Below are 13,112 nucleotides of genomic sequence, written 5' to 3' on the forward strand. Positions count from 1 at the left end.
TCAGTAACTGACAGTTTGACAAGGTAGGAATGCTTTCAGCCTAGTAATATCAACGAAAGGATTAGATCAAAGGAAGAACGGACCCTGTTTCCATAAATTACTCCTACACTGTATTATGGCTTTATCACGTGTCTATCTCTATTGACTGTGAAAACATTAAGTCCTATTACATAAAACGACGTACAAATGTTAGACAAACTTCAAATTGAAACAGTTGACTGCGGTAAAAGAATTTTAATTAATACATTCTCAAAACTGGCTATATCCAGCTTTCATATCAAAGATATTTATAATTGACCTCCTTGTTGTTGTATTAACACATTTGCATACAATAAGAATGAAAAATACATTTGTAACTGCAACGTTATGAATAATATGAAATTAACAATTCAAGTTAATGAAAATTCAAGCAAATTTAATATTGTACATGTAAATAAATTATTAAATAAAGTTGCTGTATATTTAGATTGTTCAAGTAAGCTATATATCTTTATTTCTTATTCTTTTTTCAGGTAGCATGGTTACGAGTGGATACACAAACTATTTTAACAATAGCTAATCACGTGATTACAAAGAATCATAGGATTGGAGTAACGCATACTGAGCGCAAAACATGGCATTTACACATACGCGACGTGAGCGAATCCGATCGAGGTGCCTACATGTGTCAAATAAACACCGATCCGATGAAGAGTCAAACCGGTTACTTGGATGTTGTAGGTTGGTTATTCATTACATTTCATATATTAAATGACATTTAATGATAACCTGTCGAATAACTACCTCCTCATCGACTTCGATATCCTTGAAATAAGTTGTCAAGATCGTTATTATGAACTACTTTTTTCTATACGTATAAGGGGTGCCTGATCTTAGTTACCGGGTTATACGGAAAAGCATGTCAGGTATCATGTCGCGTGAAGCTGTCGATGTGTTATCTTTTCATGAATTTTAACAAGAACTTTTTTTAATATCTTTATAGTGGCATATAAACAGCGAAAAAATACTAAAAATTCCAGTCACTGAATTCCAAATGGAAAGGAGTAAGTAGGGTTAGAATATTTAAGTGGTGACAGCTGGTAGCCAGCGTAAGCGGACCGTGTAGGGCGGTATACGTGAGTGAATCTAAATCCAGTGATGTTATAAGGAAGGAAAAATATATTGGATTTCCCACAAATAAGTACGACGTGTGTTCCATCAGTAAATTTGTCAAAATCTATTTTTTACAAAGTTCATTGTATGCGCTACCAAACATAGTTTTGTGTATAATTCAAAAATTATGACTAACTACCCCTTATACATATGTATAGGAAATACTTGTTCGGAGTGATGATCTTGACAACAAATTTCAAGAGCATCTAAATCGGTGAAGAAGTATATTCAACAAGTTCACTAATTTGGTATTGTATTATATCACGTATCTAGTATAATTTATTATCTTTAGTTAGTTGTTGTAATATGTACATATAATATTGATAATATTCTAAGTTTCTTAAGGGCGATGTAGACGAACGACTCTTCGACGTCGCGTTCTTGTTGCGTCATACATCTGTTTTTGTTGTTTTTAAATGGGGAAGCGAAAGAAGACATACGATACAACGAGAAAATAATGTCAAAAAGTCGCTTGTCTACACCGGGCCTTATATGTTGAAACATACAACAATTAGATATTGTTTAATAATACTTTACATGCGTCATATGCATCACATGATTTCTATAAGTAAAAGATAATATCGGAATACAATCTTAAAGAAATTAGTGCTGCTGATAGATTGAAAATGGAACTACTGACTAATGAACAAAAGATGGACAAAATATCCCGAATCATCAATTGATGATTATTGGTAAATGTAACATAATTATCCAATATGATGCTCTGTAAGTGCAGTGACTCCTCAAAAAAGATTGAGGAGATTGATACTCTAATTTGATCAAAGCAACGCTTTTGCTTCTTGTGAAATGCTAAAATATTTATGAGCAACCGGAAGCAACAAACAACCCGGAAAATTCACGAGAATGCTCGATTACATCTTGCGGCTGTGACGGAGAGGTTCGGCATAAAGGGATGGAACTATCTACTTGTATAATCCAGACATCTCAAAATTGTGTAAAAAGCTGCATTACATGCAAAAGATTAGTTTGCTATGATGCATCTCTATATTTTCATACAATATAATTTTGTATTCTGTGATAGAAACCAGAAATTAAATATAATTATTTATGTCGTATAGTACTTGGCGAGGTGATTTTATTATTGCCATTATTTTATTATATCTTTTTTTAAGTACTTAAATTTTTTGTTGATTTTGCACTCGTCTATTAATGTATAATAGTCCAGAAATTAATGTTTCGTATCTAATGCTATCACTCAGGTGAATGGCACTGGTCAAGATGTATTTATGGATTTACTTTGAAGCATTTTCTGATCATTCGACAAGACAAAGATGGTGATCAACAAATAGTATTGTGTAGCTTGGAAACAATTCTAGGATAAGTGGTTAAAACATCCTTAGCCAAGACGTATACCACGCAAGTAATCACATTCAAAATCATCTTGATACTACCAAAGCCCAAGTGGCAATAGTAGACAACATTGTTAACGATCTCACACTGTTCCTAGACTCAAATGTTTAGTAAATGAATTAAAAATGTTCTTCAACACTAAATATTTTTAACAAAGTAATAATATTTATTTATTAGAAAGTTCTAAATACACAAGTACGCGTAATTTTACGCAGTTTGTGATGTTCTAATATTTCACAAAAGTTTAAAATTCTCGAAGTTTTTAAATTTTTGAAGTTCATAGTACGAGAGTTTTGTAAACATAATTTGTGAAAATCCTATTTCTGTAGTTCCAGTTCAGAGTATGGATTTCTTATCAATTTCCTTTAATTTCTGAAAATGTATTACATGCTCTTTCCATTAATTCCTAATGTATATTACTTCCTGTTGCGTAAACTTTTTCTTTCAAACTTCTTGATAAGTAAAAATTCAGAGATACCAAATAATTGTCGAACAATATTGTTTTGTCTAAGGTCAGTTTGTTCACTTACAACTATTCTTCAATTTAATACGCTTCAAGTGGAATGCATGTTGTACATTGTACATATATATGTACTTGTACGTTTCCGTTTGCTGTCTTTAAAACGAGCAAAAGTGCAGAGAAAACGGAGAAAGGAAAAGCAAGAAATAGAGTGATGAAGTAGTTAAACAGAATGATAGGATGTATTTCTCAGTAGCTTTGGGTTTAAATGGATAATTGGATTTTGAACATAGTATAGTAAACATAATTGCTTCTGCGATAATAAAATCAGATAACAAACAATGATTCAAATATTGGTAACTTGCTCGACAAGATCTCAAGATGTTAAATGTATTTTTCTTTGATTTTGATATATTATTGATTATCTTTCTCTTATTTAAAACTGTATGCCTATATAGATATCTACGCATACATTTCATATACATAAGTAATTTAATTTTTTAACGTATTCAAATATTTACTTATAAATATTGAAAATTCTTGATTAATTAAGCTTAATTGCTGTAGCATTATATATCCGTATTCACTGTGCTGTTGAATGAAAAAAACAATACTGTAATAATTGTTACAGTAGTAATTGAGGGTGTATGCGTCTTGTTATTGATTATCTACTTTAAGAAATATTTATGGTGGTTTTATCATTTGTTTCTTGAGAATTGGGGAAAGTGAGTACTTCTTCTTAATTCTGATCAAATTTCTGTTTAGTGGTTAGAGCAATGTTTGGAACACCATTACCTAATTTTACTCCCGCGTAATAGGACGTGTACTACTGTTCGAAGCACTCTGTATTAGGTGGATCAAAAAATAATATCGGATCTTTTGCTGAAAAATGGTTTTAATCTTCTTAAGCTTAATTTACTTCTTAATTCGTTAAAAACGTTCTCACTTTCTTATGAAAGTGGTTTCTTTCGTGTCATAAATTGTGTTTTTTGTAGCCTTTATTACTATCTTTGTCGTAAATATTTTGAAACTCTTCAAATTTGACACCTATACATATTAACAATAAGTATTTTTTACCACTATAAGGGCAAATATTATAGAATTTTACACAAGAATTATTTTTAATGCTTAATACTAAGTTACTTTAATACTTTGAATATCATTCGGATTAATGAAAATATCTTTAAAGTATTGTTGAAGCAGAGATGGGAAAGTACTTTTCTATTTTGATCATACTCAAATATAATTAATGTTTCTAGTTTGATGATTTTTCTTTAGTAATTCCATATCTTTTGAAAGAATATACGATTTAGAAGCTTCATACAATTTCTTAGTCTTAATAATACTTTTGTTCTCTTGTTGAAACTTATCAGGATTATTTTCGCTCGAAAATTTCTCCGTCGTCGATTACGGTAAAAATACAAATGCATATTTATTTTCAACTAGAGCCTTATTTATAAATCACACAAGAATCGTTTAAAACAGAATAATAAAAGTTTACATCGTAGCGAACTAAAATGCGACAGAAAAATCCGACTAGAATCTTTAGAAAGATTTAACGTAATAAATTATAATGAAAATAATAAATAATTTATAAATAATAATAATTTATAAATAAAATAATAAATAATAATAATAATTTATAACCTTTCCCTTTTTAGTGTAATTTGTAATTTTTCTCTTTTCAGTTCCGCCCGATATTTTAGACTATATGACAAGTACGGATATGATAGTCAGAGAAGGAAGCAACGTTACATTACGTTGCGCTGCTAAAGGATCTCCAACTCCAAATATTACATGGAGACGAGAAGATGGAGAAACTATACTCCTTGGAAATGGCGAAGAAGGTAAGGGATAATGTTAAAATCTACATCTGGTGTTGAAACCTAACCTTACACCTAACGTAAGGGCGTCAAATCTAATCTATTATTTTTTACCTAATATGATATAAATGCCATACTGAATTTTAAATATTAAAAAACTATTTTTGTTAGACTAACATTAATACAGTTCAAGTAAAACCGTCCATATGTGTTTGGATGCTTCCAAATTATTGCAAGTAAAATATATCTTGTATGAACCTCTTTAAACTAATTTTTTAGCCTTTAATCTTATCATCTGGCAACCATATACAATTAATAGCTACTGATAAAAACAATAGTTAATATTAGTTAGTATAGATATAAGGGTAATAATTAAAGACTAATGAAACCTAATCTTGCGGAGTTAGGTTATTATGTCTCTTCAATGCGGGGATATAATAGTAATTGAAATACCTATCTAATCACACTCTAAAAGTTTAAATAAGCTTTATGAAGTTTCAGGTATTCGTTATAGATAAACATAAAAGTTGAATTAAGCAGATGTATTCCTTGCTAAATAATCAACAGTAGAGAAATGTTCTTCAAACATAACATAACTTTGAAAATAAAACAACAATATCAATTTTTTGATCGAATTGCATCAAATGTTTAAATGTTCATTAATGTTAGATCCAACTACAAGTAATTAAACATAAAACTAAATAAATGATATTCATTAAATATCTTTCCACAATTTAACAATTCTAACATAATATGTAAGCACCTCACCATTAGAAGTATTTTTGAAATAAGTTTTTTTCAAATTATCTTCCTAAAAGATGATTTGTCAATTATTCTTAAGTGTTTCATTCTTCCTTTACTGATGAATGTGTGCATGTGTATGTGGGCGCGGATACAATTAAACGATAGATACCTGAAACATTACGGAAGACAAGTGTGACGATGGTTAAATGAACATTATCCTTGAAGATTGATGAATCTGGGAGGTGCAATTCTTTCCTTTCTGAGATTAGATCTTGCACTGCTATGTTTTCACATGGCAAACTTTTACAAGAAAAGTGCATCAAGTGCACTTCGCAGAGTGTTAGATTTAAACTCTTTGCCGTTTGTAGTTTACCAATAAAATAATAGATGAAAAAACTAATCAGTTATATATTTAAAATTATACAAAATAATTACAATTTTGTACATATACCGCTTTAGTATAATTTTCTTGCAGTATGCCAAATGTAGTACTAAGTCTAGGAAACTTCACAAAATTTTTCTACATTTATGTGAGTATAAGAATAATTAAAATTTTCTTTATATACATGTGTGTATTTTGATTTGTAAAATTTAACATTATTTTACATTAACATTTAACATTACACAATTTTATAAAACAAATTTAATAAAACGTAGTAACTTAAATCAAATGTTGATTTTACTACCTACTTGCAAATAGAAATTTGTTTACATTTACAGTAATTTCGTTGTAATACGGAACAATTTACCTTATCGAATATAAATATTGTTTCCTTTCTTTAAATAAAGATTTGAGGAAGTGTATCTTATTCGCATATAATTAGGTACCTATTACATTTTGTGCGATTATTATACAATTTCCTAAAATCAATTGATAGGCAGAGTGTAACTCGTAAAAAGCGATAAATAACTGCAATATATACATCTAGCAAGCTGTTTTCAGTAAAAATGGGACGTTACTGGCACATTTCACAATGAAATGGCTGTGTCTCAATTTTTCGTGTACTTTAAATTCTATTCACTTTTAGATTTATAAAATTTGTCAATACATATACAAAGGATTAAAAAATATAGGCGATATTTATAAAGCGTGATTCCAGATTCCAGATAATAAAAAAAGTTCATGTAATTTTACGTTAATTTTACGTTAGAAATATATTTTTTTATTTTATAGTGTTGTGAATAACATTAGACTCTAACGCATTGTCTGCATTATTTCTTCAATATTTCTAAGAAATGATTGACAATGTTTGTTATACTCTTGATATGGCTGATATGTTAAGTAAAACTGTTGTTGTGTAGGGTAAATTGAACGCTATAAGATATCAAATGTTACATAACGAATTATTGCCTTTCTGCGAAATAGAAGACAAGAAGACAATTTTTCAACATTACAATGCTCCTATTCATACAGTCGCCACTACAGAAAAGTGGTTTCAAGATTTCGAAATAGAATTATTACCATGGGCAGTATTGAACATTGATCTGAACCCGATCGAGAACCTGTGGGGAATTCCAGGAAGAAAAGTCTACGATCAGGAGAAGAAACCTATCTAAGAAAATATCGTTGAACTTAAAAAAAAAAAAAATATGTTAGTGGGTAGTGTACCTAACAAATTAATAAAAGTAAATAAAAATAAGAAGAAGTTCACGAAATATTGAATGGAAACGTAACAGAATTAACATCGAGTTTATATTTTTTCACAGCTAAAAACATAATTTTAAGAGAAACTTTCATTTTTCCCAGGCTTCAAAAAAGAAAATTTTTGTTCCTTGTATCTTCAATTTTGTTTTATATTGTAATATAATGAAATTATATAAACAATTTTGGCAATTTTTGTTTTAATATTATGAAAAATTTAAAAATACGAGTGAGCTTATAATTATTCACGGCATTTTATTTATTTAAAGTTACACCTACCTCTGAGGGTTATTAGCGAATATCATATTATACTTACAATATGTACTATTATATATTAGAATAATCTGCTATTGACTTATGTACGGGGTGTATAAAAAGTAAGTATAAAAACCACGACGATGCTACCAATGACGATGTGCTTTTCAACTGCTATGCTGACAATTTGGTGATCATGATTTAATATTGCGACATCTGTATGCAGGTCGACTCCGCACCAATTGACGTAAAGAAAAATACGTTAATCATGGCCTTTGCTTGTGCTTATTCGCCATTAGACCTACATAAAATAATTCGTCGAATGAGAATCACTCACTTGACAGTGCGACACATAATTGGAGAAGAAGGCTTACGTCCTTACAAAATTCACCACGTTCAAGCACTCCAACCAAATGACTACACCACTCAACGAAGTTTTTGCCGTTGGATGCTACATAAGCTGCAACGGGATGCACACTTTTTGGAGCGTGTATTTTGGAGTGTATCATTTACGGATGAAAGCAGTATTTCAAGTTGTAGCATCCTCAATCGACAAAATGTCAGGATTTGGACTTATAGAAATGTTTGTGCAATGGTTGAAAAATTTAATCTAGAACGATTCACCATAAACGTATGAGCAGGAATTATCGAAAATCATATTATTGGCCCTACCATTCTGCCTACATCGATAAAAAGTGCAACAGCATATTTGCAATTTTTATGTTCATGTCTCCTAAGGCAATTACATGAAAATATATTACGGCAGAGTCGTCACTTCATTTGTTGCACGATGGTGCTCCATATAGCCGACCGGATCATTAATTTTTAAACGAAAAGTTTGGATCACTGTGGATAGAATGTAGACCTGCTCTTCCCATGCGGCTTCCTTGTTCATGAGATCTGACGGCAGCGGATTTTTTTCCTTTGAGAGAAAAAACTAAAAAACTGTTTATAGTTCAAGTGAGCAAATTCCAGCCGTTGAACAGATTTCAGTCGTTGAACAGATTCCAGCCGTTGAACAGTTACAACATCCGATTGAATGTGGTCTTTACTATACAAAATCAATACGTAATCTTGGGAAGAAACTTGGCGAAAATGTAGAAGTGCGAATACGTAATTGTGGAAAGAGGCAAAAAAAAGAAAGATGAATGAAATAAAGATAGATATGGCACATATATGCGATGTATAATAGTGGATCATCGATTATTGATCGTATACAAATTTATGTAAATAAAATTTGCAAACAAACATAACGAATTTTAAAAGTCAATCAAGTGCATTGTGTATTATTGTTGGGTTGTGTTTCTTCGACCAATCGCGGGGAGACGTAATCGCAAGGAGAGACGTCAACGGGGGTCGTAAATCCCCGTTACGATTATAACAATCGACACCACGAATTGATCGATCCCCTGATTTCCGTTGAGATAATAGGGGTGATTGAGGTTGTATAACCCTGTGATTCACAGACTTATAAATTATATGTTTCCAGCACTTAGATTACACTGACAGAGAGAAATAAGTAATTAACAACTTGTCGCACGAAGCTAAGATAGATATGTGCGTTAGAGCAGGGCTCTTATAATTGGATTCAATGTATTAGTGGACGTAGCACTATAAGATATTTAAGAGACGAAGTGTATGCTCGACAATACCGAGACCGACTCTCGCGTTATGCTTAGACTGCCCCGTTGGGCATTAGCGTATACTTAGTAGTTGACTTTTCCAACGATGTAGAAGAAGTGAAGTTGAGTGACGATGCTGTGTCCGAGGAAAGCTAAGGATGGGTGTGTCTAGCGCACGGGACCATCGGATTTGTTGGTGCCGATGTTATTTAGGAGAGTGAGGGAATAGGCTTCGTTTTTAATTGGTTAAACGAAGGGTCTTAACTGCCCTCGAGAGAAAGTGGTTAGTGGGAGGAAAGTTGCAGCGTGCGTGAGAAAAACCAACTTTCCCTTGTCCAGCCGTGGTAGACAATAGTGTTTAGAAATTCCTCAGAACCAGATGTTTGTTTTGTTTAAAGGACCTTTGCAGGCAAGTGACTCGGGTTTATGACGGGTGCTTAAGGATATTGAGGGTACGCCGTACGGAAAAGCGGACATCTGGTGTCCGTCTGGCCCGCGGTGTGTGACCTGGGCCAGGCAGAGAGGCCCGGCGTAACAGGTTGATTAATTGGTTTATATGAATTTTTACACGTAACTAGAACTGCATGCAAAAGATTGTCACCTACATACGTATATTGTAGAAGAATAATAATTGAGGAATATAATATATTGACACATTTTCGAAATTTTTAGATGAATTTTCCTAGGAGATGGTAGAATAAAAATATATTTTCAATATTCAGTTATATACCAGAACCATATCAATACGATTAATAATACCTAATTCTGGACAAAAAATTCTCTTAAGTCAACTAATAAATTTTTTTACTGATTTTCTGACTTTTATGTCATTGAACTAAAAAAAGTCTTTTATAGACTCGAAGACATAAATCTATCAAAAATAAGTAATGAATCTATGGTATTTTGTATTATATAGTGTTAGTCTAGTAATCTGCATAACTAATGTTATCAATAAGTTCATATATGTTCAAGAAAGTCGCAAAAATACATGTTTAATCCTCAAATCAAATGAAAGGATGGCTTTAATATAAAGTTGGTTGACAATATATTGAATTTTACTTGTTATATATGTTTTTCACCTATAGCTCTCATTTTGTACTTCAATATTTTTAAAGATCGGTCTATAGGTTTTCTCAATAAGATTTTAACTAATACTTCTTGTCTTGCATTCGAATACTCGAATTGCTTGGTCAATGAATTATTGACTTGCTCATGTTGCAATATTTACAGCGTACGCCGTTTGAAAAAATGTTTCCGATACACATTTATACGAACACGGTAGAGGGCTAAGAAATATATGACGTACGATGAAGGTACAATGAAAATTTATCACCGGCGGCTTTCAAACTTATTTAGCGACTATGATGCGTGATGCAGCGGTCCTGTCGTTGCGCTGCACCTGCACGTTGGCATGCCGATGACGTTAGAATGAAATACACAGGCCGCGTTTCGCACAATAATACCAAGTAATACGTACGTACTGATTCGCACACGGCCAATTGCAAAGACTTTATTCGCGAGACACAGTAACGATTTATCATTCCTTTGTCTTTCGACCGCATCGAACTGCTGCCTACATTCTCTCTCTCACTGGAAATGCCGAGCCAGTTACAAGAAAAATGTCTCCTGTATTTTAAATGCCTTCTCGTGTGTGCTAGGTTTTGTAACACCCAGACAAATTCCTTCCGAAAATGTTTGGTCTGATACATCGTATATTTACGGTAACGAGTGGACATATGCGTTCAAAAATGCTGCAGAAATGAACATATTTCACTTAGGTTAAACGTCTAAATTGCTTCTACTACTATTGGAAATAAAAAAAGACTGTGAAATTCCAGCAATGATATTTTTGAAACCAATGGATACATCGATAAATCACGTTTCAAATTTTAATATATATTACCAGTAAATTTTTGAACAAATGATTACGATTTTTTGATTATACAAGGAAGTGATAAAGATTGCTTCTAACTATTAGTTTTTCATTAATTCATGCATTCTACTAACATTCATGTTCTGTTTCTACAAATCGGCTAAAGTTTTTGGATACTTATCAGCGGTAATGTAGGTATATTTTATGTTTCCCTTTTTTTCAATAAGAAACACGTAATTGCAAATAGGATATTGTGCACATCTTTAGAGACAATGTTTGTGCTTCTGAAATAACAATAAAACGTCTAAAAAAAAAAAAAAAATCATAAACGCAGTAGAAAAGGTTTTGATGAATAATCCTTAATCGAATTAAATTGTGACTTTGATCATTCGGCTCTTCTTGCTTGTTTGCCTTCACTTTCTCGAATGCATTCTCGATAGCTTCTCTATTCCTCTTTTATGTATTTTATTTTTTGGATTCCATTTTCGCGGAAAGTGGTTTGCTCGCATTCACGTATGTGTGAATAAAATCGTAGACAAACGGTCAAATCTATTTGCTGGAAACTGTGCGCAAATACGAACGGAAAATAAAGTTTTGTCAATACATGTCACAGCAATGCGCGATTCTTTGTGGTTCGGAAAACTTGTTTATGGTTCTTGACCTCATTCGTAAATTCTTTTAGTTTTCCAACAACCGTTAAATTTTCGATTCTATATGTATTGTTTGTATTTCAATATTTGGCGTTCAAAATCTACTGTTTAATTTAAATAAAAAGATACTTAATTAAGAACCTGTATGAAACAAAACTGTATAAATAAAAACTACAGAAATTATTTAAAATTTCATTATGAAAATCATTAGAAAAATCTAATTTATTCTTTAATCTATACAAAATTCTTTTATTTTTACCTAGCTCTGAAAAGAATTGAATTTAAAATTGAAAAATTTGAAAATCAAATTACTGTATCTTTATGTGATTAATCTAGAATATATATTCATTAATTTTACATACATATGGGTGGTAAAAAAAGGAGTTTAGACTTTAGTAGTTTATAATCCTCACAGAGAAGAACAGAAAATGATTAACCCTAACAAGGATCATAAAATCAATTCTGTCGATGTGAAAACATATACATATACACACCACTGTTTCCTTTGTTGTTCACATTTGCGAGGGTTATTTGTTATATGTATCTTTTCTCTACTTCAAGTTTGACGTACATATGTATAATGACAATCTGCATAATGAAATATGCCAACAGGGTTCGTTGCTTGTGATGATATCTTTCTAGCAAAAATTATTTGCTTCAAAAGGATAAAATAATCAACTTATTTCGTCAATCAGTTCATTTCAGTCAACTGGAAGGCCTGATAGTGTGTAACACAGCCTAGTTATTAGTATTTAATACATAAGCTATCAATGATTACAAGCAATTAATTAAAATAGGAATGTAGAGTATATTGAGTGGTTCGGTCAGTGGTTTACAGTTTATCTCGTATGCAAGTGATTACAGAGGGCAGAGTCGACAGGCGTTTCAATAACATAAATTGCTTCGCGCAGAGATTAAGCGCTTAGGTAGACAAAGTTAGAGCTCAACGAATCGAAAATTCAACCGGGAACGGCCAGTGTGACCGCCTTTTAGTTTTCCACTGTGAGATTTACGTTCTCCGACTGGCCATGCTCTATGTGCGGTTACTACTGTATTCACCATTGACACTACCGTACCAAAAATAGAAGCTGAAATCCTCTAACGAGCAGTATACATAATTTGAAATAATTTCCTCTACATGTTTGTTACAGTTTTGCATCATTTATAATTTTATCTCTTTCTTCTACTTTGTATTTTATGTTCCCGCTATCTTTTAACATCTTTCTCGTATTTTCAATTCATGTCGTAAGAAATGAATCAGTATTGAGTATATTTTTATTTTTCAGAAGAATTTCATCTGATTAATGAACAGACTACGTAAAGAAGTTAATTGGTATTAAAGACTGTGAAAATTATGTAATTGTATGTATTGTATGTATTGTATGTGTATGTATATTGTGATGTAAGTTACCATTATTTGTCAATTATATGCATGTAATAATAATATAATGACAGGAAATAAATACAATAATGGATGATATTCTTACGAAAACATATTTAAAAATTAAACTTTTAGCGAA

General features: G+C 31.6%; 1 protein-coding gene across 1 annotated transcript in view; it reads left to right on the forward strand.

Annotated features, from left to right (window-relative positions):
* The window catches only part of LOC117165794 (neurotrimin), a 105,230-nt gene that overhangs the window by 61,384 nt on the left and 30,734 nt on the right, over positions 1-13,112 (forward strand). Inside the window, exons 3-4 of the mRNA XM_076628122.1 lie at positions 513-720; positions 4,672-4,830. Coding sequence (XP_076484237.1) covers positions 513-720; positions 4,672-4,830 — 367 coding nt within the window. The remainder of the gene's footprint in view (positions 1-512; positions 721-4,671; positions 4,831-13,112) is intronic.

Source organism: Bombus vancouverensis, chromosome 3 (assembly GCF_051014615.1).
Source record: "Bombus vancouverensis nearcticus chromosome 3, iyBomVanc1_principal, whole genome shotgun sequence".
Lineage (NCBI taxonomy): Eukaryota > Metazoa > Arthropoda > Insecta > Hymenoptera > Apidae > Bombus > Bombus vancouverensis.